The sequence below is a fragment of the Varroa jacobsoni genome, unplaced genomic scaffold (genome assembly GCF_002532875.2).
Source record: "Varroa jacobsoni isolate VJ856 unplaced genomic scaffold, vjacob_1.0 scaffold_312, whole genome shotgun sequence".
In the NCBI taxonomy this organism is placed as follows: domain Eukaryota; kingdom Metazoa; phylum Arthropoda; class Arachnida; order Mesostigmata; family Varroidae; genus Varroa; species Varroa jacobsoni.
The window spans coordinates 146,837-173,186 of NW_019213214.1; the positions used below are offsets into that span (position 1 = coordinate 146,837).

Genomic DNA, 26,350 nt, shown 5'->3' on the forward strand with positions numbered 1-26,350 from the left:
TTCCCTTTATGTGTTGTTTTGCTTCCGTCTCCCAAATTCGATCTTCACATTGTCTTTATAATATAGAAATCAATTCTTATAATTGTCTTATAGTAGCAGCAGGTAGTAAGAGAGCTGGGTTGCTATGCCGTCCGTCCTCTCAGCATCGACGAGATATTGTTTGCTATTTCTGTTGCCGTTGTTGTGATTTCTTGTGGCTGTGCCATGACACGTATATACCCCAAAACACACACACACACACACACACACACGTATACACACACACATGCACACATACACACACTTACGTACGATCTAGGGGCGGCGTCAGTTAGACGACAATCGGTGTTCTGGGTGAATTTAGTTTATGCAACTTGTACTTCTTGTAAACGACGAAGAAATAGTGTTTTTCATTGGGTCGCTGACTGAGTCCCTCATCGGTGTCTACTATTCCTCGACCTATGGCCGATTGGAGCATTGTCGTATTAGTGCTGATGGTTGATCGCGCGCGACACCATGAAAAGCACCAAAATGGCTGGCAACATTCTTCACGTCATTACCTCAAACCAGTTTCTCAATGAGCAACATCTTTATGCGGAATTGATGCGGGAGTCGATGCTTCAAAGCGGAGCGGCGAGCGACGACCACTCTTTCATCTTTCTATTGAGTGCTGCTGACGCTGTCGCCCTGCATCAATGTCGTTCCTACTCAGACTTCTTCTTTTTTTTGGCCGGCGCATCTTCAGCATCTTCTTCGTCGTCATCTTCAGCTGCGGCTGCAGCCTCCTTTTCGGCGGGTTCGTAGTCGCCTTCGTCCTCCTCATCAATATCCTCCTACAATTCAAATTTACAAAACAGGTAGAGATCATATTAATTCAGTGTAACGGCAAAGTTCATCGGTATTTCGAGTAAATCATTCCTTTTTTTTTTTATTAACGAAATGGTATTTAATTTTGAGCTACACAAGAAACGAACCGATCACTGAATGTAGACAAAACACATGGTATTCGTGGTGAAATTGTTTATTATGTACCACAGTGATCTTGGATCGCTGCTAATCTGTCCAGGAATAATCCACTCAGTAGCTTGACAAACATCCACTTCGAATTAGGTGTATTTTTTCATACAATATCGACTCGTCCGCTTACGCTAAGAGCGATTAGATAGGAACGGAAGCTTGGAGCTTTGTAAGACGTTGGAGGTTGTTCACAGCAAGCATATGCCGAGCATCACCCTGCAGACTCGCCGACTTCGAACTGCCACTCCACTGTGAACTATTCTTATCTCGTCACTGTAAATGCGTCTGCATGCAACGACAGCAATAGCTAGAGTCGTCTGCTTTCGGCAAACACGTGGACAAATAGGGAAAATAAGCGAGAGGGGGAGAACTATGTGCTGCGTGCACCCGTTAAGTCAGCAAAAAAATCCCGCCATTAATGTCGAGAGCAATAGACTCAATCAGTCAGTGGTGAAAAGGCGGTCACGTTCGGGGAACGGCTTCTGTCCGTGCGGACTAACTGAGGGTCGAGGTCGAATGGAGCAGTGCTAGAATGTGACTTTGATTGGCGTTCCATTGAAGCAACACTTGTTCGTAAAAACATCCCCTTCAACGTGAAACATCTGCATGGACTAATCTACATAATGTTTAGCTAGCATAAACTATATCGATAAAGACAACGATCAACATAGAAAAAATTCTTTAACACAACATGTTACCGCCCCTAGACTAACACAACGAGAACGGTTTAACCAAATACAATTAAAGCATCCACAGGACTTCCATTTAACAATGAAATAAACCCAACCAATAGATGAGATCAAGACCTAACGCTTTCTAACAGTTAATCAATCTATCCAATCACAAACACAACCCAACGCCGGGAAGATGAAAGTTTCATTAGCAAAAAAATCGCCGTTACATGAATCGAATGTATTACGACAATGGCAATGCAAAGAATTAAGAATAGTAGCGACACACTCAGGATACAACGGAAGTGCTTTCGCTTACAATGATCGTTCACAACTGGCCGCTTATTTTTTTTCCAACAGCACAGAACAGCACTAGTTAAATTAAGACCACTCTCAAAAGGCTACACCATGGTAAAAACCATAAACGACGACGCGAGCGCCACCAATGCCGATGGTAATGCATTTTGTCATAGCATTAATGGCGCCTTGCCGTTAACTCGGCGATTGCCGGTCGCTCAGTACTCAGTGTCTGTGTATGCTTCACTGTCGTATGTTATATCTTTTTTTGAGGCAATTTCAGGTCGAAAATGCTGTGACAGCAAGTGCCAGTGTCCGTAACACATAGGTCCGTGCTAATGACACGAACGTAGCACCTAAGCAGAATACGCTATCAGACACACATACACATACAGAAAACCATTTTATTGAAATTACTAGGCTCACAACGAAAACACTACCTTCTAATATCTTCAACGAAACAGTGTCGGATTAACTAGTTCAGAAAATACTCGAGCCAGCACTACCATCTCGAAAATTATAATAATCACCATCAACGATAGTGCCTCGATCGTGCCTACGGCCGGAGTCAGGTTTGCCATAACTGGATCAACGGTGAATTGTCGACTAACCCTCGAGTCATCGTATCGTGCCACACTCGCTGTTTATGGCTTTCTTACCTTTCTATTATAGTGATCACGTAAGCTCGTCCTCGACATTCTATGTGGAAGGAAAACACAGCTACGTGTTGACTGCTGGGAGCCAGCCGTCCGTCTGATCGAATGTCTGACGGCGATACCGGACGTAAAACTCGAAACAAAGAGGTCAACGGGTCACCACCATGACGCAACAACAACAACAACAACAACAACAACAACAACAGTAACAATGACCAAACAAACGGTTTCAGCAAAGCATATCCCACCTCGCTCCCACCAGTTTCCCTCGTGCAGTAGGACATGGTACGGCAATTAAATGTATATCATCGGTGAATAGTTCTGGTCTTAAATGCTGATGGTATAGTGTTCATATTTCAGGTATTAGGAATCAATAAGAGTGGTAATAGTGCAGTGAAATAACGGCTAACCGTTGTCAGTCCCAAAGACATTGGCACAAACTAAACCCCGACGGAAAAAGGACATGCTATTACAAAAATATATCCTTTATTGGATTCTGTTAATCTAATAGATTCGTTAGCCATTTTGTTGTGTCTCGCCGTGCATAATACTGATATGAAATAGGCGTGAGACATTTATTTCGTATAACATGTCTGTGCGACCGTAGATAGCACAAGAAGCCATTTTTCAAGAACAAATATTTACTAAGCTGCCCGTAAATTCCCTCCCACTGCCGTACGAACGACAACAATCACCACGCAATGATAATCATGGCGTTTCTATCTGACAACAGCTGCCCAGCATCTAAGTGCTGCTTAGAATATGTCAGTGCACTGTTACCGCCACTATTACCTTTACCTGTACTGCTGTCAGCCTACTGAAAACTGCCGGCTACGACGATTGCTTATTACAGCCGACTACCGCCACTTATCTATTGCAGAACCTTTTTCAACGATTCCGAGTATAGCTGCCACAGTACGCTTATAGAAGTAACAACAAATGGTAAGTAACCTGGTTAAATAGTAGAGTGGCCCCAGGTAACCATGACGGTGGCGGTTTGTTACTGATAGCGGCCCGACTCTTTGTGCTGTGTGGACCAATATCGGTTTCATACGCGCCGCACACACATAACAAAACCGAAGCCTCTAACAAAACAGCCGCCGCCGCCGCCGCCGCCGCCGCCGCCAGCTAAGGGAGAGTACAGCCGACAGCAGTCAGATGGGAGCCCAGTTAGTAGTCAACCAGCGACCCAAGCCCAGAGTCCGCGGCACAGCCGCCATTTTGCAAGCCAACGAAAGCCGGCGACCAGTAAATGGGAGAAGTCGTTCGGCTGCACGAGCGCACCAACACAATACAACAACGCTGACCCTTTCCATCGAGCAACAGTAACATCGGCTACAGCAACAGGGACTCTCGAAAGCGTCCCTTAGAGCCGGCGAAGGCACCCTCATTCATTTCTACACACGCTCCACATCTTTTACTTGCAGAGCGAAGAATCAACCAATCCAACCCCCCTTCGCCGCTAACATCATCAGAGCGCTAAGATCGACATCAATTTGATTCAAGTTCACTCTTTCCAGTGAGAAGCTTAGCTGTAAAAACGCGCTAAACGGCCATGACAGTCAAAGGAGAAAGCGTAAGTAGCGGCAAAAGAAAAAAAAAAACAACTATCGCACCGACAAAAGCCGCGTCGACAACCATGACAGCAAACGCGAACCTTATTGCTGTTATTGTATTGTTCCTCACTTCGCTGCTGTTCCTACTGTTGTCATTGCACCCAACGCTGGTGTTTGTTCCGAGTCGTTACCGTTCACGTGATTTCAACAGCAACGGTATAAACAGCACGCCCGTCACGTACGAAGCAGCACTGTCACAGCAAAAGCAAATACAGGCAGATTAGCCAATTTTCACCGTTGCTACGTTGCGCATCGCAGCAACGGCGAGCGACGCTCGTTGTTCATTGGTCGTTGGTTAGCGGTCGAAGGTAACCGTTGTCGCCAGGTACGCTGGCGGGAAAACCGTTGAATAGAAAATTTGAATCGCAGGGGTTACACACACCCAGACACCGCTGCTCTATCGTTATGTCTACGTTTGCGTTCAAGCATAAACACTAAGCAAAACAGGGCTAGTCGCGGACGCAAAGGGTAGCCCGAAATGGAGCTACGCTAAGCCATGCCCAGAGAGCGCTTCGCTATGCCTCGTAGACCTATAAGAAAGGCAGGCAAGCAGACAACACGAGAAACCATAAACGAAGACAGGAAGCAATGAGCATCGGAAAAAAGCAATCTACCATCATGGAGCCTATCATCCACCATTATTTACAACGGCCAGAGTCTGTATTTGTTCACGGCAACTATTTATTAGTAGCCCCTGCAGTTCTGTAGTAACACATTGATGGTCGCTGACGAAAAGCGCGCCAAAGGTCGTTCGTACAACAGTATGTGTACGTGTGTCGTTATAGCTCACAGTATTTGGCGCCAAATTTCTTCGAAGGATCTCAAATTTTTAGCGCATAACGAAGTGGGGCGAAAGAAAACGAAAGACATCATAGGCCACGTGGCGGCATAAGTGAGTCAACACTCCACGAGGTACATTGCTGGCTAAAGACAACAACAACAAGTTTGTAATTATTATAGATATATGAGAATATGGTGATCCTTACATAACAGACGGGGGATTTACATACAGAAATAACTGACAGAATGATTTTTAGAAACACGAAGAATAGAAGCGATTTACATGTGCATTAGAACACATTCGATCTACCAATGAACATTTTCCAGCACGAGTCAAACCTGTTTCAAAACCCCCTTGAGTTAATAAATGCTAAAACGTTCCATTGAATACCCCCTAGTCATATGAGTAGCATCAAAATGCCTCAAATTCAAAGCTTCACTGTAACCCAAACTACACCTATATGCACGAGCCAGTTACTAATCCTTTTATATACTAGTTTACCTGAGCGGCTGCGTGAACACAGCGTCGTAAAAAACGTTTCACTCACACTTCAATCACTTTTGAAGCAGCTTTCCTCAACGGAAATGCCTGCGAAGCCCCAACTGACATCGGCTGGTTTGGTATCTACTTTCCGACAAACGTGGTCATCGACTCAAAAAAATTCTTCACGAAATTCGTCACGGACAAACACTGGCGAACGCATTACCAGATATCATCTCATGTTAGAGAGGATATTGCTAGCAAAACGACAATGAATGCATTTCGCACGGTCTTCACCGTCCAGCTTCATTTCTGCCTTGGTGGCAACATTAGCGAAATGTCAAATCCCGCCGTACAGCCAGTTCGTGTCGGATGGTGCTCGTAGATTAATTTTATATGTTGATAGCATAATGCGATAGTTAAGATTATTGTCGTTTTCGATGGTTGTGTATTTGTTGCTGTTGTGCTTTTCGTAGTGGCGGTTGTAATGATTGTTCAGCTGTTGTTAGATACTCGCCTTGTCGAGATACTCGAGGCCGACCTCTTCCTCTTCGTCCTCCTCGTCGCCAGCGTCCGGCTCATCACCGTCATCGCCGTCGGCATCACCTTCACCTTCGAGATCGCCTTCACCATCAGCCTCTTCCTCGTCTTCATCACCGACTTCTTCTTCTTCCTCATCTCCATCATCGTCATCATCGTCCTCCTCCTCACCTGGAATCAGCATTATTGTTAGCAACCGAATCGTCGAAGACTGGAAAGACGAAATAACGAACAATTGATGACCAGCTCGTTTCCACTCGGTGGCGACAACGACAGCAAAGTACGAAAAAACGATTGTAGTAAGGCGTTTTATAACTTGCTATGCATATATTTCATCCAATCAAGTCAGTCATGCACAATGCACAGCTCAGTTCCCCATACTTTGAACATGATTTAATTGAGTGAGAATCAATAAGTTAATTGTTTGCCCACGGTCACGCCAATAGTCAATGAAACAGGACGAATAATCAACGATATTATTATATAACGATAATGTCATCAGGAAGGTCTTCCCGGGTCACGTTGCCGACCTTCACTCTTCGAGAACTAAGCGCAACATCATGTCATGACAAGCAACAAGCAGTGGTAGGCTGCGATGACAATACCTAAAACTAATAAGAGCTCCAACCTATCACCAACAATTTAATACTATTTGTATCTTCTGAACGCTGCCAACCATCACCGAGTTGTCTCTCGGAGACTGCTCTATCCACAATTATATCATATATATATACATATATATATATAAAATAGCACGTATAGGAAGTATCAGAGAAAACATTAGACGCAATTATCGTCAGTGGTCTGTTTTCCCCAGCTGCCGACTACTGACATCGTTCATAATACCATAGGACGTTGTCACCATCCCAATAAATACGCACGCACAGCTAACAACACAATGTATGTACATATGAAAAAAGCAGACAGAGGGGATGCTCAGGTTTTGATTTTGCGCCAAACTCTGTCCGTGTGTTTCATACGCCGTTTGTCGATAGTCGCGGCACCGCCAAAACAGACGAGACAAGCTGCCATGACGGCCACGACTACTACCACCTTGGGGGATGGCAGTAATAAACCGAAGGCAACAACGAAAAAGAAAAGCGGGAGGTCGGGAGGCAAGCATTAGAAATGCCGAATGGCAACGAGCTCAACCGCGACACTGACACCAGCACAATAATGCTGCTATACCAGCACAGACTGCGGTGATGGCCGAACGTAGTAGCAGCAGCAGCAGCTTTCCACTACGCTACAACACTACAACGAATCATTCAAGTGTTCTTCCTCTTTTCGTCCAACGACGACGGCGATGGTAGTGGCCATCGTCGTAATGGCGACATCGGCCGCCGGAGCGCCGCAGCAGCAGCAGAAGCTACTACAGTAAATAGTTACGGTAAGAATTGGATGTCGTTTTTTCACTAGCCAAACTAACCTCGACAATAGGCCGGCTCGGTTACAGCGCGTTATTCGACTTGTACCGACAGCCTGCACAGTATTACAGCCAAACGAAAAGATCGCGGTAGTACCATGAACACTACTCGGCACCAAGTGCTTTCACCGCCGCAACTCCAGGAGCAAAAAATGGCACCTCCACGCTTCTCGAAGCCCCCTGGGCAGCAGCAGAACGGTTTGTTGCCGCTTGCACAAGGGCAGCGGCGGCGGCGGCGGCAGCAAGCACGGAGCTGAGTGAAGCGGCCCTGGCTCCCGCAGATGCGGTGCCGATCGGTGGCCACGGCGATAATAGCCGTACGGCATTAGCTGACCGACATGACAACATGCGCGAGGCAGGCAGCTACGCTCCACAACCGAACAACAATTGACGCTCTGTGCAAGACGATGACTCGGCTAGGAAGAAGGCTATGCCGGCCAACATAGAGCACGTTGGAGCTGGCATTAGCGCCAGCCACTGAACCACGTCTTTTGATCGGGTGACTGACTTCACCCTACTGGTGGTTTGTCCATTGTCGGCGAAAAAGCGCGCAAACGTTGCCTAAAGTAGCACCTGGTCGCTCGCATTAACAACGGTGGTTTCCTACTATGAAACGTGATAATGGCGCCAACACTGAGACCCAACGCACCAGAGAGGGCACGCGTTAGGTACATCGACCGGTGTAAGTAACTAACCCTGGGGTAGCAGCGATGGGACGCCATGATCACAGCGACCAGCCGACCCAGCCGTGGCACCACTCGACAGCCGTCTATCGATTACCACTATACTTTTTTAATCGCCCTACAATTGGTACTAGCCGTTTCGTAGCTACATCACACGTGTACTATTATTGGTATGGAATAATATCGACTAGATAATACGAGAAACGCAATGGCATGAGGTGACAATGATGGCCGCGAGCCCAGCGCTTATGGCGGCATTATTACCGGCATCGCGGTCGCCGGCCGGCCGGCGGCGGCGCCGCGGTAGGACACCGTGTCAACTGCGAGAACAATCACCAGCACTGAAAACGTAGCACAAATCTCCTCTACATGACCATCACCATTCCATTAACTAGCGCTACGTTCACGTGTTCTAACAAGTACGTACCGAGAAGGGTTCCGTCTTCGAGAGTTATCCGACGCATGTTGTCGAATTGAGAAGGCAAGAACGCCGAGCGTTTCTTGTCACCGGCACGAACCAAACGACACCACAACGCGGCAATGCAACGCGGGAGCGAACAAGCACACGAGGCTTCGTTCGCTTGGCTACAACTACTTCTAGTCTATAACAACGACTGCTATTATTCACTATCCAGCACTATAACAACTGCCGCTGCTGTTGCTGCTGCTCGTCGTCCTCGTACAACAGCTTAGGCGGCTGAGTGCTGTGGCGACAATGGTGGTTGCTGATGGCAGCTACTAGCAAGCCCGAACGGTCACAAAATGCCGCTGCGAACAGCAACAGCAAATGAGTGACGAAGACGAGGCGACAGACAGACAGATAGACAGACAGACAGACAGCTACTGCTGGTCTGTGGCGGTCGCTTGTGTTAGCAGCAGCAGCAGTAGCAGCAGCAGCAGCAGCAGCACCAGCAGCAGCAGTAGTAGTAGTAGTAGTAGTAATAGTAGTAGTAGCAGCAGTAGCAGCAGCAGCAGCAACAGCAGCAGCAGCAGGCCAAACGACCCCAACGAAGCAACGAAACCAAAGCTCAGCCGGCGGCAGGCAGCCGATCGTCGACACTCGCTCTCACACGACTACAAACGCCGTAGAGTTCTCGTGCCAGTGTAATGACGGTTGCGGCTGAAGCAGCGACGCCAACAGCAGCGGGAAGGACGGCGTGGCTTTGGGCCGGCCAGAGCTTTATCGTAGCTGCTTGTAGTGACCAAATGGCCGCGAAAAGGGAGAGGGAAGCTTCGCCGCCAAAACGACTAGCAAAAATTGAGAGCGAGCGAGGGGGACCGCGCCAAGCCAACGGCGGCCGGCTGTAGTAACAACAGCAGCAGCAGAAAGACAGCCAGCAGCCGCCAAAGGTGAGCAGCGGCGGCGGCGGCGTCTAGTAAATGAAGACAATCAGCAAGAGCACAGCAGCAGCATCGATGTTGCTGTTGCTGGCCGCTCACCAGGGCAGCATCAGTGCCGAGGCAGCATACAACTCGTGGCGACTGAGAGGGCGCTGCTGTAGCCTCAGAGATCGTTCGTGTTCACTGTGTGCTGCGGCTGGCCGGTCAGCTTCCTGGCCAACTCTACGAACGGCGCGCCATAGAGGCGGTCGCTACACACAATCGATGGTGGTCGTGGTGGTGGTGGTGGTGGTCGTGGTGGTACTACTACTGTTGCTGCAGCCATTGGTGGCATCGCAGCAGAGAGCGAACGGATGGCTCAGGGAAGCTCCAAGCATCGAGGAGCGCGTATGCATAGAGCCTCACGATGGCGACCATATACGAAGCAATCAGTAGTGAAGCTATAGTCAATTGTGGGTTTTTCGATAGAGGCGGCGAGCAGAAGGTGACTGCCTATGGCCACTATAGGCTCTCGCAGCACAAAAGACTCGTATAGGCGCACAGCCTGCCCGGCCTTTACTCGTTAGAGGAAGTGCTCAGTTTGCGGAGCTGACGATGCTGGGGTTGGCGGGGTCGGCCGTGTCTTCGCCTATGACGGGAGACCTCTTTGCTGTGGCTCGGTTCCTTGTTCGTCGTGGCAATCTCTGCCTGCATTAATGGCCATGGGCAGGACGGTAGTAATGGTCGACTGAGAAGATGACGGCGGGCCAGCGACAGCATGGACAAGAAAAGCAGCAGCACCAGCAACCAACTAACAAGCCAGCGCAAATCGACGAAATTGAGAGCCGGTGGCGTGGGTCGCGTGTTGTGTGCTGTGCTGCCACTGATGTTGATGTTTTATTTATTTATTTTTTTTTTTTTACTGTTTATTTCTTAAACGTAAATCCTGACGATGACTAATGTACTTGAACGTAATTGTTCTTAGGATTCAAATTATTATTTATTGTCTCTTTTTCTGCCAATGGCAAACGATAATAACAGCAACGAGGGGCAGCCGAGCAAACTAGCACAACGCCAACAGAAAGTTTTCATAATAACCGCACACAAATATAACAGGGGGTGCAGAATAGTACGATTAGAGTAACGAAGTACAGAAATATGTGACAAATACTTTGCCTGCGCTATCTCCGAATGAGTTGTCCACGCACCTCGATCAGAAAGAGTAACAACCATGTTAATGAAATCGTTTTGCCACCGCTGCTGACATACACAGCCAAATGTCGCAGCTGTTGGCCCCTCCGATGGATCAAGCGACAAACCGTGAGGTCATATGGGTAAGTAACACAGTAACCATTAGATAAAAACTTCTGTTAGAGGTTAGCGGGAACGCTTTACGCGACAATGCAAAGACAACATTATATAACTATATATATATATATATATATATATATATATAAGAAACGAATGCAAGCGAGAAAAAGCTGGTGTTTTGTATTTTCGAGCTTTTCGTTGTCCAGTGATGTCGAAGTATGCTTTGTGTTCCTATTCCTACAGGTCCGTTGCGACGCTAAAAGGGTGCACAAATGCGCTCAGTATCAGTTACCGTAATTGTCATATATTTATATCCAGAGATTTCGGTCGCTTGACACTCCACGAGAAAATATAAACGTTTTTATTTTGTTTTTAGCACTAAGCAACATGGTACACGCAAACAAGAACAGACTTCCAAATACACGATTATTCTATACTTGCTCACATTAAAATCTAACGATCGTCATCTAAGCTGCGTGCGTTTCGCGACGAGAGAGAACGTTTGAAGAGCTAAAGCTAACAAATCGTGTTAGGCATAGATGGAATACAGTTCTTACGTGCCACGTACTCTGGCAAACGAGTACGCGCGGACACATTATCACAGTAGAGGGGAGACAAGTGGCAATCTGGTCAAATTGCCCAAACACTCAACAGATTGGGAGTCTGAAGCGCAGAGCTCCTCCCATGCCGTTGCGACTACAATAGCATACCGCCTGCAACAGCTTCACTGCAGCTATAAAATTCTGTAAACCGAAACTTGATGTTGCTACTCCATATTTGCACCAGAGGGCATTAACAACAAGCGTTGTTAGATCGATAAAGCCTTAAGGGGTGCCGCAGACGTGCCAGGGACCATCATGTGGTGCAAGCCTTCAAGGCAAGAGACCAATTTGCCATTATGAACGTAATGTTCTGACCCATTGTAGTGATCAGAATCGTCCATAAAGAAAAGAAAAATACCCAGGACAGTGGAAAAAAGAAGCAGGAACGAGTACGACCATTGGGATGTGACTTTGGGTAACACAGAAATTCATACTATTATTTTATTTTTTGTAAACAACACGAGCAATATACGGCAGCTGACAATTTGTTTTTTTCGCAATCTAGATCTGGTGGTCGGGCGTCGACACAATCGAGTTATTTTGTCCACGTCCGATTCAAAGCCATTCAATACCGGTAAAAAGAGCATAAAGAAAGTCTTTCGTGTAGCTCTAGTACACAGAATATATGAATATTATCCTGAAACTCCGAATCAGTATCGAGTAGCAACGATGCATTTTGGTGGCGCTGCTGTTGCGACCTGTCAGTATCAGATCGCACATCCTGAAATCGTATCAAATTCACTTAAATATTTGATATATATATATATATATACATATGTATTCAATTTGGCCGCTCGTATTTCTCTAGACTTTCGAGGCCAACAACAAACGATAGTCGATCACACTTGGAAAAAGGTTTTTCCGGTGAACCTTACCAAGTTAAGCGCCAACTCGCAGCGAATTTACAGGAGCGCATTTGCGGCCTTAACCTGCTAACGCACAGACTGTTTGTAAGAATATAGCATAAGGTAGCAATTTTTTTGCTTCGTCAGAGGCCAATACAGTCGTAGAATGACCAATTTACATCCATAAGCTGGCGAAAAGATCAACTGTCACTGATACTGAACGGATACCAAAATGTTGGAACATTTCTGGAGTGACAATAGGCGGACTACTAGGATTAAATAAGGTATCTACGCAAACGTACCTATAAAATGTATTTCCGTGTATAAAACTGTCTATTGGGTACTAAAATATGTGAAGAGGCCTTTGTAATTTGAACAAAAGGCACTAGGTGTCAACCTCTACATATCTCTACAACTGAATCAGCTCCGATACAAGCGAGTCACTTATGAACTACTATAGTGATTCATGATATCGTAGTGTACACACCGCTAATAAATAAATAAATAAATAAAAACTATTTATTAGTTAGAACAAGCTTGTCTATAATCGTAGGGTAATCTAACCCATTATGAGCACTGGACAAAACAGAATCATGTGTTCCAACCTACTGAAGAGAACAAATTCCTGTTACTAAAATCATCGTAAATCTGCAATAACGGTAGCGTTCGCCTCGAAACAATAAACATAGGTCAGATTAAGTCGTAACGGGCGATTGAAGAAGTAAGCCCACCATGCAACCCGGCCGCTGATTTAACTAGCCTCATTTATAGAATGGGACGAATAAAATAAAGCAGCCGTTGACCAAATATATCACGCCAATGCGTTTTAATAATGCCTCTAGTTGGCCGCAGTGTAACGAGAAAGCCGATAACCCTTTTCGCACGCTTTGCATGTCAGACAGATATCAAACAGCACAGTTTTTACAGTATAACTAAACTAGACCTACTAATCAAGCCTTTAGTTCGCTACCTACTACATGTAGGTTAACCTGGAGTCGAAGGTTCAAATGATATTTCAAACTTCGACTCTCCTGACCTGACTCGATCGTCGTGCACTGATTGACAGCATACTTACCCCAGTGACTAGCGATTTCTTCAAAAAACTAAAACGTGAATTATTTTTTGAAGTACTTGAGTTACGTAGCTAGATACGATGTGTAGTTCTGTATTATCATAAACATGCTTTTATAGAAATGCATACTTACCGTTTTACTGCACAGGAGACAAGGCAAATTTGATTCACTCCTGGCGGATTTTCACTCAGCTCTAATAAACTAAAGATTAAGCGACTGCCGATAGTAGCAACATGAGGATTCGAGAGTACTACTGAATTAGTAGTAGCATTATCACTGCGGAATGTACTTACCTTCGTCCTCTGAAGGCGCTTCTTTCTCGTCTCGGTCGTACCCGTCCAGATACTTCAGCGAAGGCAGTAGCGCAAACATTTTCTCTCGATAGCCGTCAACCGATGTAACGCCACAGTTGAACAAGTCGAGGACACGCAGCTCCTTGAGTGCGGCTAGGGGCTCAAGTGTGTCGATCTCCTGTATTTTATTGTTCGACAGCGTCAGATGTGTCAACCGAGGTGAGCCATGTAATACGTTAAAGCCGCCCGAGATTCTGTTGTCGGACAGCTCGAGCTTCTCGAGACGGGGCAGACTTGGAAAGCCTTTCAGTGACGTCAAGCCAACGCTGTTTAAGCTAAGGGTGCGCAGATTGCAAAAGTCTTCACTTAATCCAACAATTGTCGTCGACCGAGAGTTGTCAAGATTCAGGTCCGTTACCTTGTCGGCGGTACGGCCTCTCTTCTCAAGCTCAAGGCGTTTCTCCATCGCGTTACTGTTGTGTGTGACGTCAAAGTTTCGGTCTTCGATGACCGAACGGCACCGAGGTAACGATGAACAGTTGAGATCACTCCAGAGTGCTCACTTATGACGAAGAGATTCAGTGCTGTTAAATATCGGTGCAATAGTTTTTCCTCCTGGTTCGCTCGTAACGATCCAAACCGGTTCACACAGACAGCACTCTCTATGGCGGCGTTGGCGGGCCCGCAAATCAGCGGGCTAGTCCCATACACACAGCCACTAGCAGAGGATGTACTGCTTCGTCGCCTGCCGTGCTTTAGCACAGCTCGCTTACAGGGCCAAGGCGGTTGTGTGTTATGTTTTGACTCGATATATGTACACTGGTGTAATCGTTTGTTGTTGTTACCGATACCACGCTAAGTAAGCGTCGAACACGCAACGACTAAGCTAGACTTAGTCTATAATAAAATTATAATAGTATACTCGATGCCGACGAGTTCGGAACCTTGAAGGCCTCCAGTCGCACACGTCTGTCTTGCAAAAACGTTCGTTTCCCTTCACGACAAACTATCAGGCACCCTCATCGATCAGTCGGCCGGTTAGTGCGCGTAACAAACATGTAACGGCCGCCACGACACCTCGTCAAATAATAGGCACAAAAAGGCACAGTTTTCGTTCAGTAGCAGGAGCAACGTGATACGTGGTCAGATTGTGTTTGCTTTTGCATTCGCGCGGCGAAACACTTCTGCAAAAATAACAGCATGGGGGAAGTGGGGGACGCCCGAGGGTTGTACCGGTGGTGTTTTGATACAGATAAGTTCGCTGTTTGTTGCCGACCCGTTCACGTATCGCCACTTAGATGATACACGAGGGCGGACTTGTGAACAGGAGTGGATTCGTGCTTAACGGTGATAATGGGCGACGGCGGGGAAGGCAAAGTGCCGATTCGTTGCTTACTGTAATCGTAACACACTCACGCACACACAGAGTGGTCACAAAGAGAGGGGGGTCAGAGAGAGAGAGAGAGAGAGAGAGAGCGAACTCACTGCACGCAGACGACACAGTCGTGCCGCACGCACATTGACGGACGGAAGGTGTCACTGTTACGCGGTCGTAACGGACGGCGCTACACGAAACGTAGACGCTGAAATAGCGCCGGCCGCTACAACAACCGGGATTAAGAGGCAAAACTGGCTGTTTGATCAGAATCGCCAGTGGACTACCAGTAATCTTATGTACTATCCCCCTTGTGATCCAATTTGTCAGTGTTTACGGTCGAATGACGATGCACACGGCAACCAATGTCAAATAGCAGCAGTATTAGTAAAGGTAGTGACAGTTCTAGCTGTTGATCAGTCGATTCCTTTTTCCCAGACACTAGATAGTCGAGCAGTTGCTCGCTCACTTTTTATAGCTCGTCAGCAGTAGCGAGGCACATTTAAAGAAGAAGCTCGATTTTGTTGTTATTGATGTCGCTGCAGCCACAGGCGTTGCTGTTGTTGTTGATATTGACGGGACAAACGGTGGCGCACATTAGCCACCACCTCGAACGTCGTCCGTAAGGAGATTTCGCGAGCGGGGTGCATTCGATACTTCCTCGATGCCGTCAACGAATAACCACGAATTTCACGTGCTTCTCACGACACTCGCCGCCAAATAAACGATTTGCCTAGTTATTCGGGCTATTGTTGAGTCTCAACTGTTTAGGAGGCTGCACCAATGATGGTCTTTGTTCGACCGGAAGCGTACGCAGTCTAAGTGCTAAGTTAGCTCGAGTTGACGTGGAACGCGTGCCACACGCGACGACGACGACGACGACGACAACAACAACAACAACGTTTCGTTTACTTTAAGGTCAAACAATCAGTTGCGGCCAGCGACACTTTTTCAGTTGGCTCGAGTCGATGATCTCTGTCAACACCAACAAGCAACAACTAGCCACCATTAATAAAAAAAATACGACAAAAATGATGAATTTTATTATATCTCTGTTCAGACCGTTCATTCATCCAGTAGCACTTTTTGCTTCTCGATCCATACAGGCCCGCGACTGCTGTCGTTGCCGGCAATTCAAATTTGATGGTACTTCAGTTAAGCAGCAGAAGTTAACGTAACAGTCATACTGCAGTCCGTTGTTGTTGTTGTTGTTGTTGTTGTTGCTGCTGCTGCTGCTGCCAGTATTTTTTGAAGCAGTCGCTAAGTACAGACTACGTTACTAACAAACTCACTCACTACATGAACGAGGCAGTTGCCTTCTGACACCATACGCGTAACAAGGAGCAGCGGTATCGGTAGCTAAATGCACTTATCGTTAAAAGTCTTTTCGGCGCCCGTTCGGCTTTCGCTCGATCGCTGCCTGGCCACAGCTAGAGCCAGAGGCTGCTCATGCTGCCGCCGCTACTGATCGTCGTCGTTGCCGTTTCGGCTGCAGCCAGCAGAAGCTCAACACTCAACTTTCAGCGCCAACACTTACACGTACAAGATCAGCCTTAAGCCATAGCAGTCGTAGTTCAATAGTGGCAGGACCGAGACCACAGCGGCGGCTACGGCGGCCCCAGCACACGCAGACATAAACAGACAGACGGCCGCAACAGCCGCGCACAGTCACATTCACACACGCACACACACACACACACACACGAGCACAGCAGAGACAAACTCATACATGCATATATACACACACGCACACACACCCATAGAAACACGCAGATACACACACACATACACGCCCGCACGCTCAGGCAGAGTCGGAGAGACAAGCAGGTAGGCAGCAAAGGCCGAATTTGTGTTTACGATTGTCGTGCTTATACTGTGTATTGGGTCTAGGAATCAACGATGATTATGATCGCGTTTGCTGTTCAGTGCAGCATTTAATACCTTTTACTCTACCTTGTTCTCTTTTTTATTCGATTGGGCAGTAGGCGACTGCCGCTGTTTATCGCTAGCAGACGACACGGCTAGATATTTGGAGTTTTATGTCCAGTGCCGCGGTTAGGCATTCCATTGGATGCCTATCTACCAGCATAAAACGAGGTGTGTCGATGCTAGGATTCGAACCCAGACCACCACGTGTCCCTTAATTTTAGCAGGCAAACACATTATCCGCTGCGCCACTAGCGGGAAAAGACGACATTCCTCCAGGGGTCACAAGCATACAGTCGCACTCTAGCGAGAATAATACAGCTATATACGTAGACATACATACAAATGAAAAGCAGACAACACGAACAACAACAACTGTTCCTGCCTTGGTGCTACTGGCGCGTGCAGCCGGCGCGGAGCCATACTTTACTACCACTATTACAACAACAGCAGCAGCAGCAGCAGTAGTACAAGGAGTAGCAACTGTGGCTCGTATCGAGACACTGTGGCAGAATCTTGGCAGCCGCAGAGCGCGCCGTAGCAGACGCCATGCGTGCAGAAATCTAGTACCTGAAAAGTAAAAGCGGATCTATTTAGAAAGGATGATGGTCTATTTTTCGGTGTTCGGGGAAGTTCACTGGCGCTAAATACTGTGATTTACAGCTACGGTCAAATGTCGTGCTAGTCGTGGATTGTCTCAAGAGAGCGAGGGAGAGAGAGAAATGAATGCATTCTACGACATCATCATCTTCGACATGAAAGACCCTATAAATGCATTCTATTGACAATAGAGACGACAGGCGATGGTTCGTTATGTTAAATAGAAATGTGGTGCAATGGATTTATAGAACACGGTCAAGCCTTGTGAAAGAACCTCTCACACAATCTAAAATCTTAGTATGAAGACTTTGAAACGAATGAAAACGAGACGACAGAGAAATTGTTCAAGCGAAGTGTCTAATATAAGGTAGAGAAATTATATTAAGGTACCGAGGCGTGCACTTTGAAATTATTGGGTTACAAAAGTGCCCAAATCCAAGGCTGTGCTCTCTACGGTCGGAAAGGCTAAATCACTTTATTTTTAATAGCATTTTATCTTTTTTTTTATGTGAAGACTCTTGAATTGTAATTCCTCTAGCTACTCATAGACTGAATGAGTATGTTAGTATAAAAATCGCTATTTTTCCGAGCAAAATGTCGTGTGACGATTTTCCTAGCCCCCCTCATCTGTTTCCCCTGAATATATCCAGTAGATGTGTTGGGCTAGTCAAAGAGTCACACAAATTAGGTCTGGCGGGTGCGTAGCTTGAAATGACAACAACTCATGCTACAGTTTTATCTATACGACATCTAAGTGATGTTATGCTTGCCATCGCGGCCATTCTAGATAGATTGCGCAGAGTATGCTGTGAGCGTAAACTTTCGCAGAATTTACTTATTGTATGTACACGAAATGGCATCTCTCAACCAGCAGGTTGGTTAATGTATAGGGCTGTTAAATGTACATAAATATAGTATTTTTACTTGAAGTTATACTAAAGGAAGTAAGGGCCTCTATAGCAGATACCGTAAAACATGAAAAACCTAATCCTTATGATGAACAATTGTTGGGAAATAATATGTTGCGCCAATAAAAATCCCCGTCTCTATTTAATAGATTTCTTAACGATTTGATTCCGAGTCAGTACTTGAATGGGACTACAGGATGATGAATTGACCGAAACTTGCATCGAAAGAAAGCGCTTGTATTTAATTTGTAGAAAAAAAACAAGTTACTATTCAAAGTTAAATTAGCTTGTTGTGTACAGCTCAGAACCAGTACGATTACACAAGTTTTTGTAAATTCAATTAGCCCCCTTTTTCTACCTTTTTGTATTTTTATTATGTACTTTGTATCTACATCGCATCTTTTTCTCATAGTAACTTGGGTTACTAATCAATGTAATTGAGGTACTATGATGTACCGTTCGTCGTTGACCCTCGAAGTCGTATCATAAAAATGCAGCGATAAACGCAGCAAACTGTTGATATATACCACGTATGACGCATGTTCTAGATAAAGTTTGAATCGAATATTTACCAAGAAGAGTGTGCGTCTAACGTACACTTCTAGTACCTATAAAGTAAAGCATAATACAGTGTGCTAGGGTTAAAGATGAATGAAATGCTTTGTACTGCGAGTGCGAACATCCGATATTGGTACTAGTGGAGAAAACTTCATTTCAAGGACGATATAAATAAACTTACAGTCATTGCGGAAAAAAGAGCATCTTATTTGCAATTCGAACGGAGATTACTAATTATCCAATCCCTTTGCGCTGTATGAAGCGTCAGTGAGGTAGTAAGCCTTTTATGATACTTTTGCCAAAGGAAAGTTTGTCGTCTGGCCTGTATGCTGTCAGGTAACTGTGGGTGGACAAAACGTACAAAACAAGCTAGATATGTCCCAGCAAGATGGTGTACCAGTTCGCGCAAGACTGGATGCTTGATAATCGCATACGGCCGCTTCACAGTCTAGGTTTTAACTCGTTGGATTACTACGAATGGAGCTTGACTGGTCGAGAGCCTAAAAGGCCTCGACATGACATCGACGACTTGTTCGTTTGTGCTAACTTTGTAATTTGGACAATTATAAAGCGAAATAGCGACATTTCTGTTTGTCTGCTAACATTTGTCGCTAAATATGCAATAAATGCCGATATTTAGCCTACAGATTTGTAAAAAAATGAAAATTTAAAATGAACGTATGCCAGACACTGATTAGCACTGAGGTAAAAAAGAGCGCGTCTTTTCACGTCGACGATAATAGGGGTCTCGCTGTCTTAATAATGCTTTACAGGTACTAATAATAAAAGTATGATGGTTTGACACGCCCGTGTACAATGCAAGGTAACATGGATAATGAGTAAATATAAAAATAGAACTTACTTCGTCAAAATTCAAATTATGAAACACGTACTATAAATGCGGACTCAAGGACAATAATTACATATGTAGCATTTTACCCTGACTAGAATGTTTTGCGGTGATTCGCCACGAGCGAAAAACTAAAATCAATAGAAGTTCACAGCAGCAGCAGCAGCGGCTACCTTACTGGGTTTCAATCACTCATGAAAGCACTCCTGTTGTGGACCAGTTGAGGAATCGCTATTGGTCCTAGCTAAACAAATAATAACGTTTACAATAGCTTAACAAATTCAACTGACCGGGAGATACGTTGAGACGATCCGAACTGCTATACAGTATAGGCCAGTTTTCTTCATTTACGTTTTCCATTACGTTAAAGTAAGGTACGTCATCTTGGCCTATCGCCGGTCAGGCGAACGTGCATTAGGTAGGTTACACAACTAGAATACGTTTGGTTACTTGTTATTTGTCACGATACAGGAGCCAGGGAGGTGCGAGAATTAGAAGATTCTGTACGAAACCGTTGCTTCGGTTATGCGCAAGTCTCAAATCATGTTGATTTCACCATCCGGCGTGTAGTATGAGGACCACCGAATTTTACTTTTCATTTATTTTGAGTGTTTATGCTGGATTAAAAAATTATCCCAATACCTAACACTGATCATTTGCTGCTGCATAGTCATGCAGCAGCTGAATAGCCGGAGAATACATTTTCTCATAAAGAGATCTGAAATTGGTTTAAATTAGGCAGCACTATGTTCTCTATACACGGATTTTGTTGTCGATATGGTTTAGAAGCGACCGCTGGTTTCCGTTGCCTTTAAGATGGTCCTTATTGAATAATTGTCCAGATCCTGATGTTGGTCTCTATTCTGAGAGAATATTCTCTCTATCTTTTCCTGATTACCTGCTTATACTGCTGAAGAATGGGTAGCTTGTTCCGGCTGTTCGTGCTGTAAACCTTAGTCTATGGTCACAAGAGTTTGACAAATTATTTGTCGAGTTAATACATCCGTGACTTGAACGTTTTAGTTGTTGTTATTATTATGTTACCACGAGACGTTTAAAGGCATCCTTACTCGAAAGCCACTGGTTGAGATGCGATAATCAATTGTTCCATCTTTTAACTTTAAGGTAAAAATATTGGCATGATTTTTGTCTAAAGTTTCTGTGACAAGGATCGTATCTTTCTCCTGCAGTGCCGCCTGCTCCGTGTTAACTTTAAACTTGATTTTAAGCACTATGACATAATCGCTTCGATAGATTCCGGGTAATTTGTATAAATATAAAGTAAATCTCTTTAGCAAAATTACAATGGTGGGGTAGTTATGAGATTAGAATTTCCATGTACGATTCAGGGATGACAGAAGACGGCAAAATGAAAACCCTTTACTTTAACTGTTCAATATTTTTTGAAAAAAGACATTCACATAAAAAGAGAGATAGAAGAGAGGTCCGGAGCGGCTCTCAAAACAATCTTTCTGCATGTAGAGATTCGAAAAGCTTTTGGTGGCCAGGGAATAATGGTGATGATGCACTTGACTCGCGATCGTTAATGTTAACCGGCCCAGTTTCTACATGAGAGCTACGACAGGATATCTTTAGGACTAGTTCGCCACATATCTCCCGCTCACATGGACCTTCTACCAGTGGCCTGGCTCAGCTGGTACGCAGTAGAGGATGTAACCTTTGTGTAACAAGGGAAGTGAAATAACAGAAGCAGAATGAATGCGCGCGTGAGATAGAAAGCCGAATGGACGGCGAAGGAAAGCCGACGAGACCTCCTTTAACATTTATTTATTTATTTATTCGCATATCTAGCCAAACAAAGAAATGGCTTTTCATTTCCTTCGTTTGATTTGACAGCTTGTTTCACGTGCACACTCTATCAGGTATGGCTATATTTTTGTGTGATCTTGTGTCGTACCCTTCACTCTGTTAGTGTAATAGGCGATTAGCTCGGGTACGGCCGACCTGCACTTACTGAACTGATGCGACGTCGCATTGCAGTAGTCGAGACCTGACTAGGACCAGCAGTAATACTCAAATAAATGTTTTGCGCTTTATCTGTTTAGCGCTACTGTGGACGGCTCACCGGCCCGCCGGCCCACGCATTAAACAGCCGTCCTCCTTCCGTCCCGAACCTAGACCTCTTCAGATATAGCCCTTACGTTTGTAAACAAATACGCTGTCACCACACGCTCGACACTACTTTCTCTAAAACAGATCTTTATCTTTTTCGGTTGTGTTTTAATAAACGCTTTTGGCATGATAAAGTCACAGATTTCCCTCAAGTTCTGAACAGATTAACCAATATAGATTTCTGATGTTTTATTAGTGAGGCCATGAAGTACACACCCGCAAGCAGGCATCTGTGTTCCGCTCTTACTCTGTGAGGGTTTTGGCTATATTTATAAAGGTGAATATATCTAATAGACCTTGTACGAATGTCTATTTAGACGTAGTATCACTGTTATTGGTGATCTGCAATAGTTTCCAACTACGAACCTTTTATTTCTGCTCACGAGTTAGGATTCAATGTGTTTTGGCAGTACATAATGCTACGTAAGGTAGCTCAAGTCAGCAATCTGTCCTTGTTGTAATAGTTTTACAGGTTCGCTAATCACTGTTAATTCATTACCTTTATTCGATCGTGGTTGTAGTGGTTGCAAAATAATATAGTGTCGGTATGTTTATTGCAATCGAACATTACACAGACACGGAGAAAATACTTGTTGTAGGCCTAAAAACCCAGCCCGTATTTGTATTTTTATGTTGGGTTTACAATTCGTCATCGACCTCGAATCATTTTGCATAATCTGAAACTTGCTCAGAAGGTGTCTGATAGGTAAACCTGCAGAATACGCTGCAGTATGTAATGTAACACATGAATAAATATTTTTTTAAATTATTTATTTTATTTATTTATTATATTTTTTAAAGGGGGTTTTCGAGTTTTTCAGTCTTGGTAGAGATCGTGTTATGATATTTTTAATTTGTCTAGACTCTATTCGAGATGCTTTCTGTGAAGAATCGAAGGTAGCATCAAGACGATTTTATTTATACGGCAGATGAGTATGTATATCAGTGATAAATCTGCCATATTTTCACTGCTGAGCTATACGTGTAATCTAAGCAAAGTCGACGGAAACTCTAGCCAACTCATATCATTCATTGTTCATTTCCTCAATACCGTTTGCGGTATTAACAGATTATAAACATATTACGTCGTCAAGAACAGCTATAAATTTCATTTAAGGTATTCAAGTAATAGCTTTATGCAGCTTAAAAAGAAAAGTTGCAGATAAACTAGCCTCTTCGGGGCTCCAAAGAGCATCTTAGGCCCTGCTAATGCGCACTACTCATTAAATGTAATGGGTCCTTTTCTGATCGAATTTAAAGTAGGCCATTGGAGGTACGGCATTCAATAGGATGTTTCTAAATGATTCAACGGTTTTTTCGACGCTACAGATATTGCTGCCAGTGACTTTTCCGCTTCCAGGTCACTGTTGAAGACCAAATTGCGAAAGTTCTATGCAGAAGTTTGCATTTAAGTAGGCTTAAGTCTGGAACGTAATGAGTGACGCAACGAGCGTAGTCCAAATGTGACAGAAATCTCTAGTCTGTGATGGCTTGCTATCAGTTTGTGTGGTCACGATTACGGATTGGAAAGGTAATAACTAGTTTGAGTTTAGGCGCTTTTATCGGGAAATTGGTTGAATCTGTTAAAGTGATATATAAATCAAGAAACAAATACACATTTGGATACTTTTTTTTCTAATCTCAGTTAAGAAAAACACAGGACTGTATCACATGCAGCAACGGACATGGCGTAGCTTTGATTACATTCAATGCTTCTCCCCTTTAACAGATTTGCATCAAGACGTCGTCCCAAATTTTCCGAATCCTTCTGAAAATAACTGAAAGCTTTTTCGTAGTCTCTCAGTCTGAGAAGGAATCTTGATTTTGCCGATAAGAATGGTGCATGGTCGTTAAAATTCGCCTCGCTCTATTCCGGTGGCGTCCTTTTTTGCTTGCTTAGAACGTTAGCATTGTTTGCTTTCTGGCTGGCTGGCTGGCTGGCTGGCTCAGGGTTCGTCGCAAAAAGTAGTGTTAAAGAGTCTTTTTCTTTTTTCTGCTCTTTATTCTTGATTAGGGCGTCTTGGCTACTAACCTGTGTGGGAGGCAAAATTTAAGGCTCTAGCCACCCAGATCATTTAGGCAGTTTATCATTACTTTGGTCTGTTGTGGTCCTTGCAAACGAGGGCATTCGTATTAGCCTGCATAAAGCAGTAGCATCATCCACCACTTTGCGGTTTCGCCCGCTCGCTCGTTGCCTTTGGTCTCATTGCTGCATTCGACCGGTTGCCTCCGTGCAGCGGTAGCGGCTTGTTCGATGTCTCAGCTTTTTTTTCCTGAAGCGGCCAATCCCTTTTCACAGTAATGCTGCCACCGGCGGCAGTACTGGCCGTGGCGCTGTTGTTGCCATGCTTTGGTAACGCGTATTTTCTAGCAGAAGACTAGAGGGTGGACGACTGAGCCGAATTGATATTGCTCTTTCTCCTTTCGTTTTCATCCAGCGACCCAGAGACAGGAACCCGTTGGTTCGAATTGGGCCGCAGGAGAGGCTGTTTTGCAGTAGAGGGGTATGCGGACAGAGTAACCAAGAAAAGCTTGTAGACAGTAAGCACATAGTGAGTGAGTGCGTTCAGGCCAGAACAGGCTGTGAGCTCCGGCCGACGGCAGCTGCAGCCTGTCGGTCCGCGTGCGATTGTCAATGATGTGTTGCTGTTGTAGGCATGTGTTGCAGGCAGATCAGTGAACTGCCATCACTGCCACCACCAATACTGGCAGAACTCGTGCCGCCTAGTTGCTTATACATATAAGAGTCTTGTGGCATGGAAATATTTATTTCGGCTTTTTCGACTTTCTCGAGAGAAAACTGCTTTTCGCAAGACCATGCTCTCTAGCTCAAGCATTCACACACGGTTACATAGTCCGTACGCACACAGCCGCGAACTAACACGCAGTCCTGACGAAGCTGACACACACCGCTGAACAGTTACGGTAAGGGTACTAGCAGTAGGGAGAGTATAAGGCGAAGTAGGGTTGAGCGTGAGTATAGCGGCCTCGAGTTATAGGCACTAGTCATACCAGAGTGGGTGCGACCGCCCTTTGCCGGAGAGAACTACCGAACAGCAACAGTAGCTATACCGGCAAATAACAACAGCAAAAGCAGCTACAGAGGTGGCAATACCTAGTAACTAGCATTGTCTGGTTTGCGTCAGTTGATTCGACCCGGTCTTGATCGAGGTAGGGTTCTTGGCTCGCGGAATCAGACGCACGCCGTTCAACGCACTACTGCCTTCAAGCACCACCGATGCTGAGCGCCGCTGCCACCGGCACCCATCCGTAAACCCCAACGCCGAGATTGACCGGTATCAGCAACCATTTTTACTTCGTCCAGTGAGGGTCGAACACGACGAACTAGCACGGACAAAACGTACGGAGCATGCTAGTGCATGTGACATAGCCGCGTGAAGGCACAAGTGAGTACGCACGTCAGCAGTATACTATAATAATAATACGCTCGAAGAGGGCTAGCGGAAGGTCAACAAAAACGACTATGAAAACAATAATGAGCTAATAAGTAAGTTCATCAATGGACAAGCTGATAAATTAGAAATCAGAGTCTTTGATCGTCTGTTTCGTAAAGTGAGATTTGTTGTCAAAGAAGAGCTGACTGCTTACCACACGACTATATTGTTTGGACTTACCGCGAGAGTGAGAGCTCCGACATTTAAAATTTATCTTCAGTAGTTCACGGCGAGAATAACTGTAAGTATTTCATGTGTAGGCATCATGCTCAATCAGTGAATGTTTAGTAGAATATGGCAGAGGCAGGACAGACGGATAAGGTCTACGTTGCGGGCAAGTTAAATACAAAGTTCATTTATCGTGTTAACTTTTGTTATGTATGTCCCGTAAAACGCAAGAGCCAATATTAGAACTCGTCATCGTGTCCCAACATGCAGAATTGTACTGGTGCTCACTAACGATTTAGATAAGGTAGTGGACGGAGCAAAGCGCATTTACATCCTCTGAACTGTCAAACTTATCCTGAGATGGAAATTATTATTGTTTTACAGCTTACCGAAGTACCTCTCTTTCTCGTACGCTTCTTGCACTGAGCAATAGAAGCACACAGCGGCATAGCGCGTCTATTTGATCGTCTCTCTTCTTCTATATGTCGCCTTTTATGTCATCCATGGGAGTGCATGTTCCTAATTTAATTCCACTGGCAGGGAGCTCGATTTTGCTAACGTCCGCCAATCAGCGCTAGGCTACAACATGAAACAAAGCAAGTTCGTTATACCTATCTATCCGCGCGCAGTAAAGCTTTTACATGAGCAGTTTTCATCGGTGATGAATTAGGTTTATTTTAATTGATTGATTATAGTTTCAAGGAGATTTATCATCGAATTCTCATGATGTGTGAGATCATTAACCGTCGGAGCTGGATTCCACATAAATATTTAACATCTGGAAACT

General features: G+C 45.0%; 2 protein-coding genes across 4 annotated transcripts in view; one reads left to right on the forward strand and one right to left on the reverse strand.

Moving 5' to 3' along the window:
• Window positions 1-5: 5 nt before the first annotated feature.
• On the reverse strand, window positions 6-16,521 carry Mapmodulin (acidic leucine-rich nuclear phosphoprotein 32 mapmodulin). Its single transcript, XM_022831137.2, has 3 exons — window positions 13,591-16,521; window positions 6,015-6,208; window positions 6-812 (listed from the first exon to the last, which is right to left on the reverse strand). The coding sequence occupies exons 1-3, from the start codon at window positions 14,054-14,056 to the stop codon at window positions 684-686; spliced, it is 789 nt and encodes a 262-aa protein (XP_022686872.1). The 5' UTR covers window positions 14,057-16,521; the 3' UTR covers window positions 6-683.
• The window catches only part of coro (protein coronin), a 34,923-nt gene continuing 18,216 nt past the window's right edge, over window positions 9,644-26,350 (forward strand). The window contains exon 1 of one of the 3 annotated variants that reach the window (XM_022831126.2): window positions 9,644-10,800. The gene's annotated coding sequence lies outside the window, so the exon portion shown is untranslated. Of the gene's footprint in view, window positions 10,801-24,962; window positions 25,348-25,376; window positions 25,637-26,350 lie in introns of those variants that run through there. The other 2 variants (XM_022831122.2, XM_022831125.2) reach the window with 2 other exon arrangements.

What these genes read in the sequence shown, in the direction of transcription:
- Mapmodulin (XM_022831137.2), bottom strand. Translation starts at nt 14,056, where the DNA reads ATGGAGAAACGCCTTGAGCTTGAGAAGAGAGGCCGTACCGCCGACAAG. An exon ending in AGCGCCTTCAGAGGACGAAG is followed by an intron (nt 6,209 to 13,590) that starts GTAAGTACATTC and finishes TGCTGATTCCAG; the next exon opens with GTGAGGAGGAGGACGATGAT. An exon ending in GCCTCGAGTATCTCGACAAG is followed by an intron (nt 813 to 6,014) that starts GCGAGTATCTAA and finishes TTTGAATTGTAG; the next exon opens with GAGGATATTGATGAGGAGGA.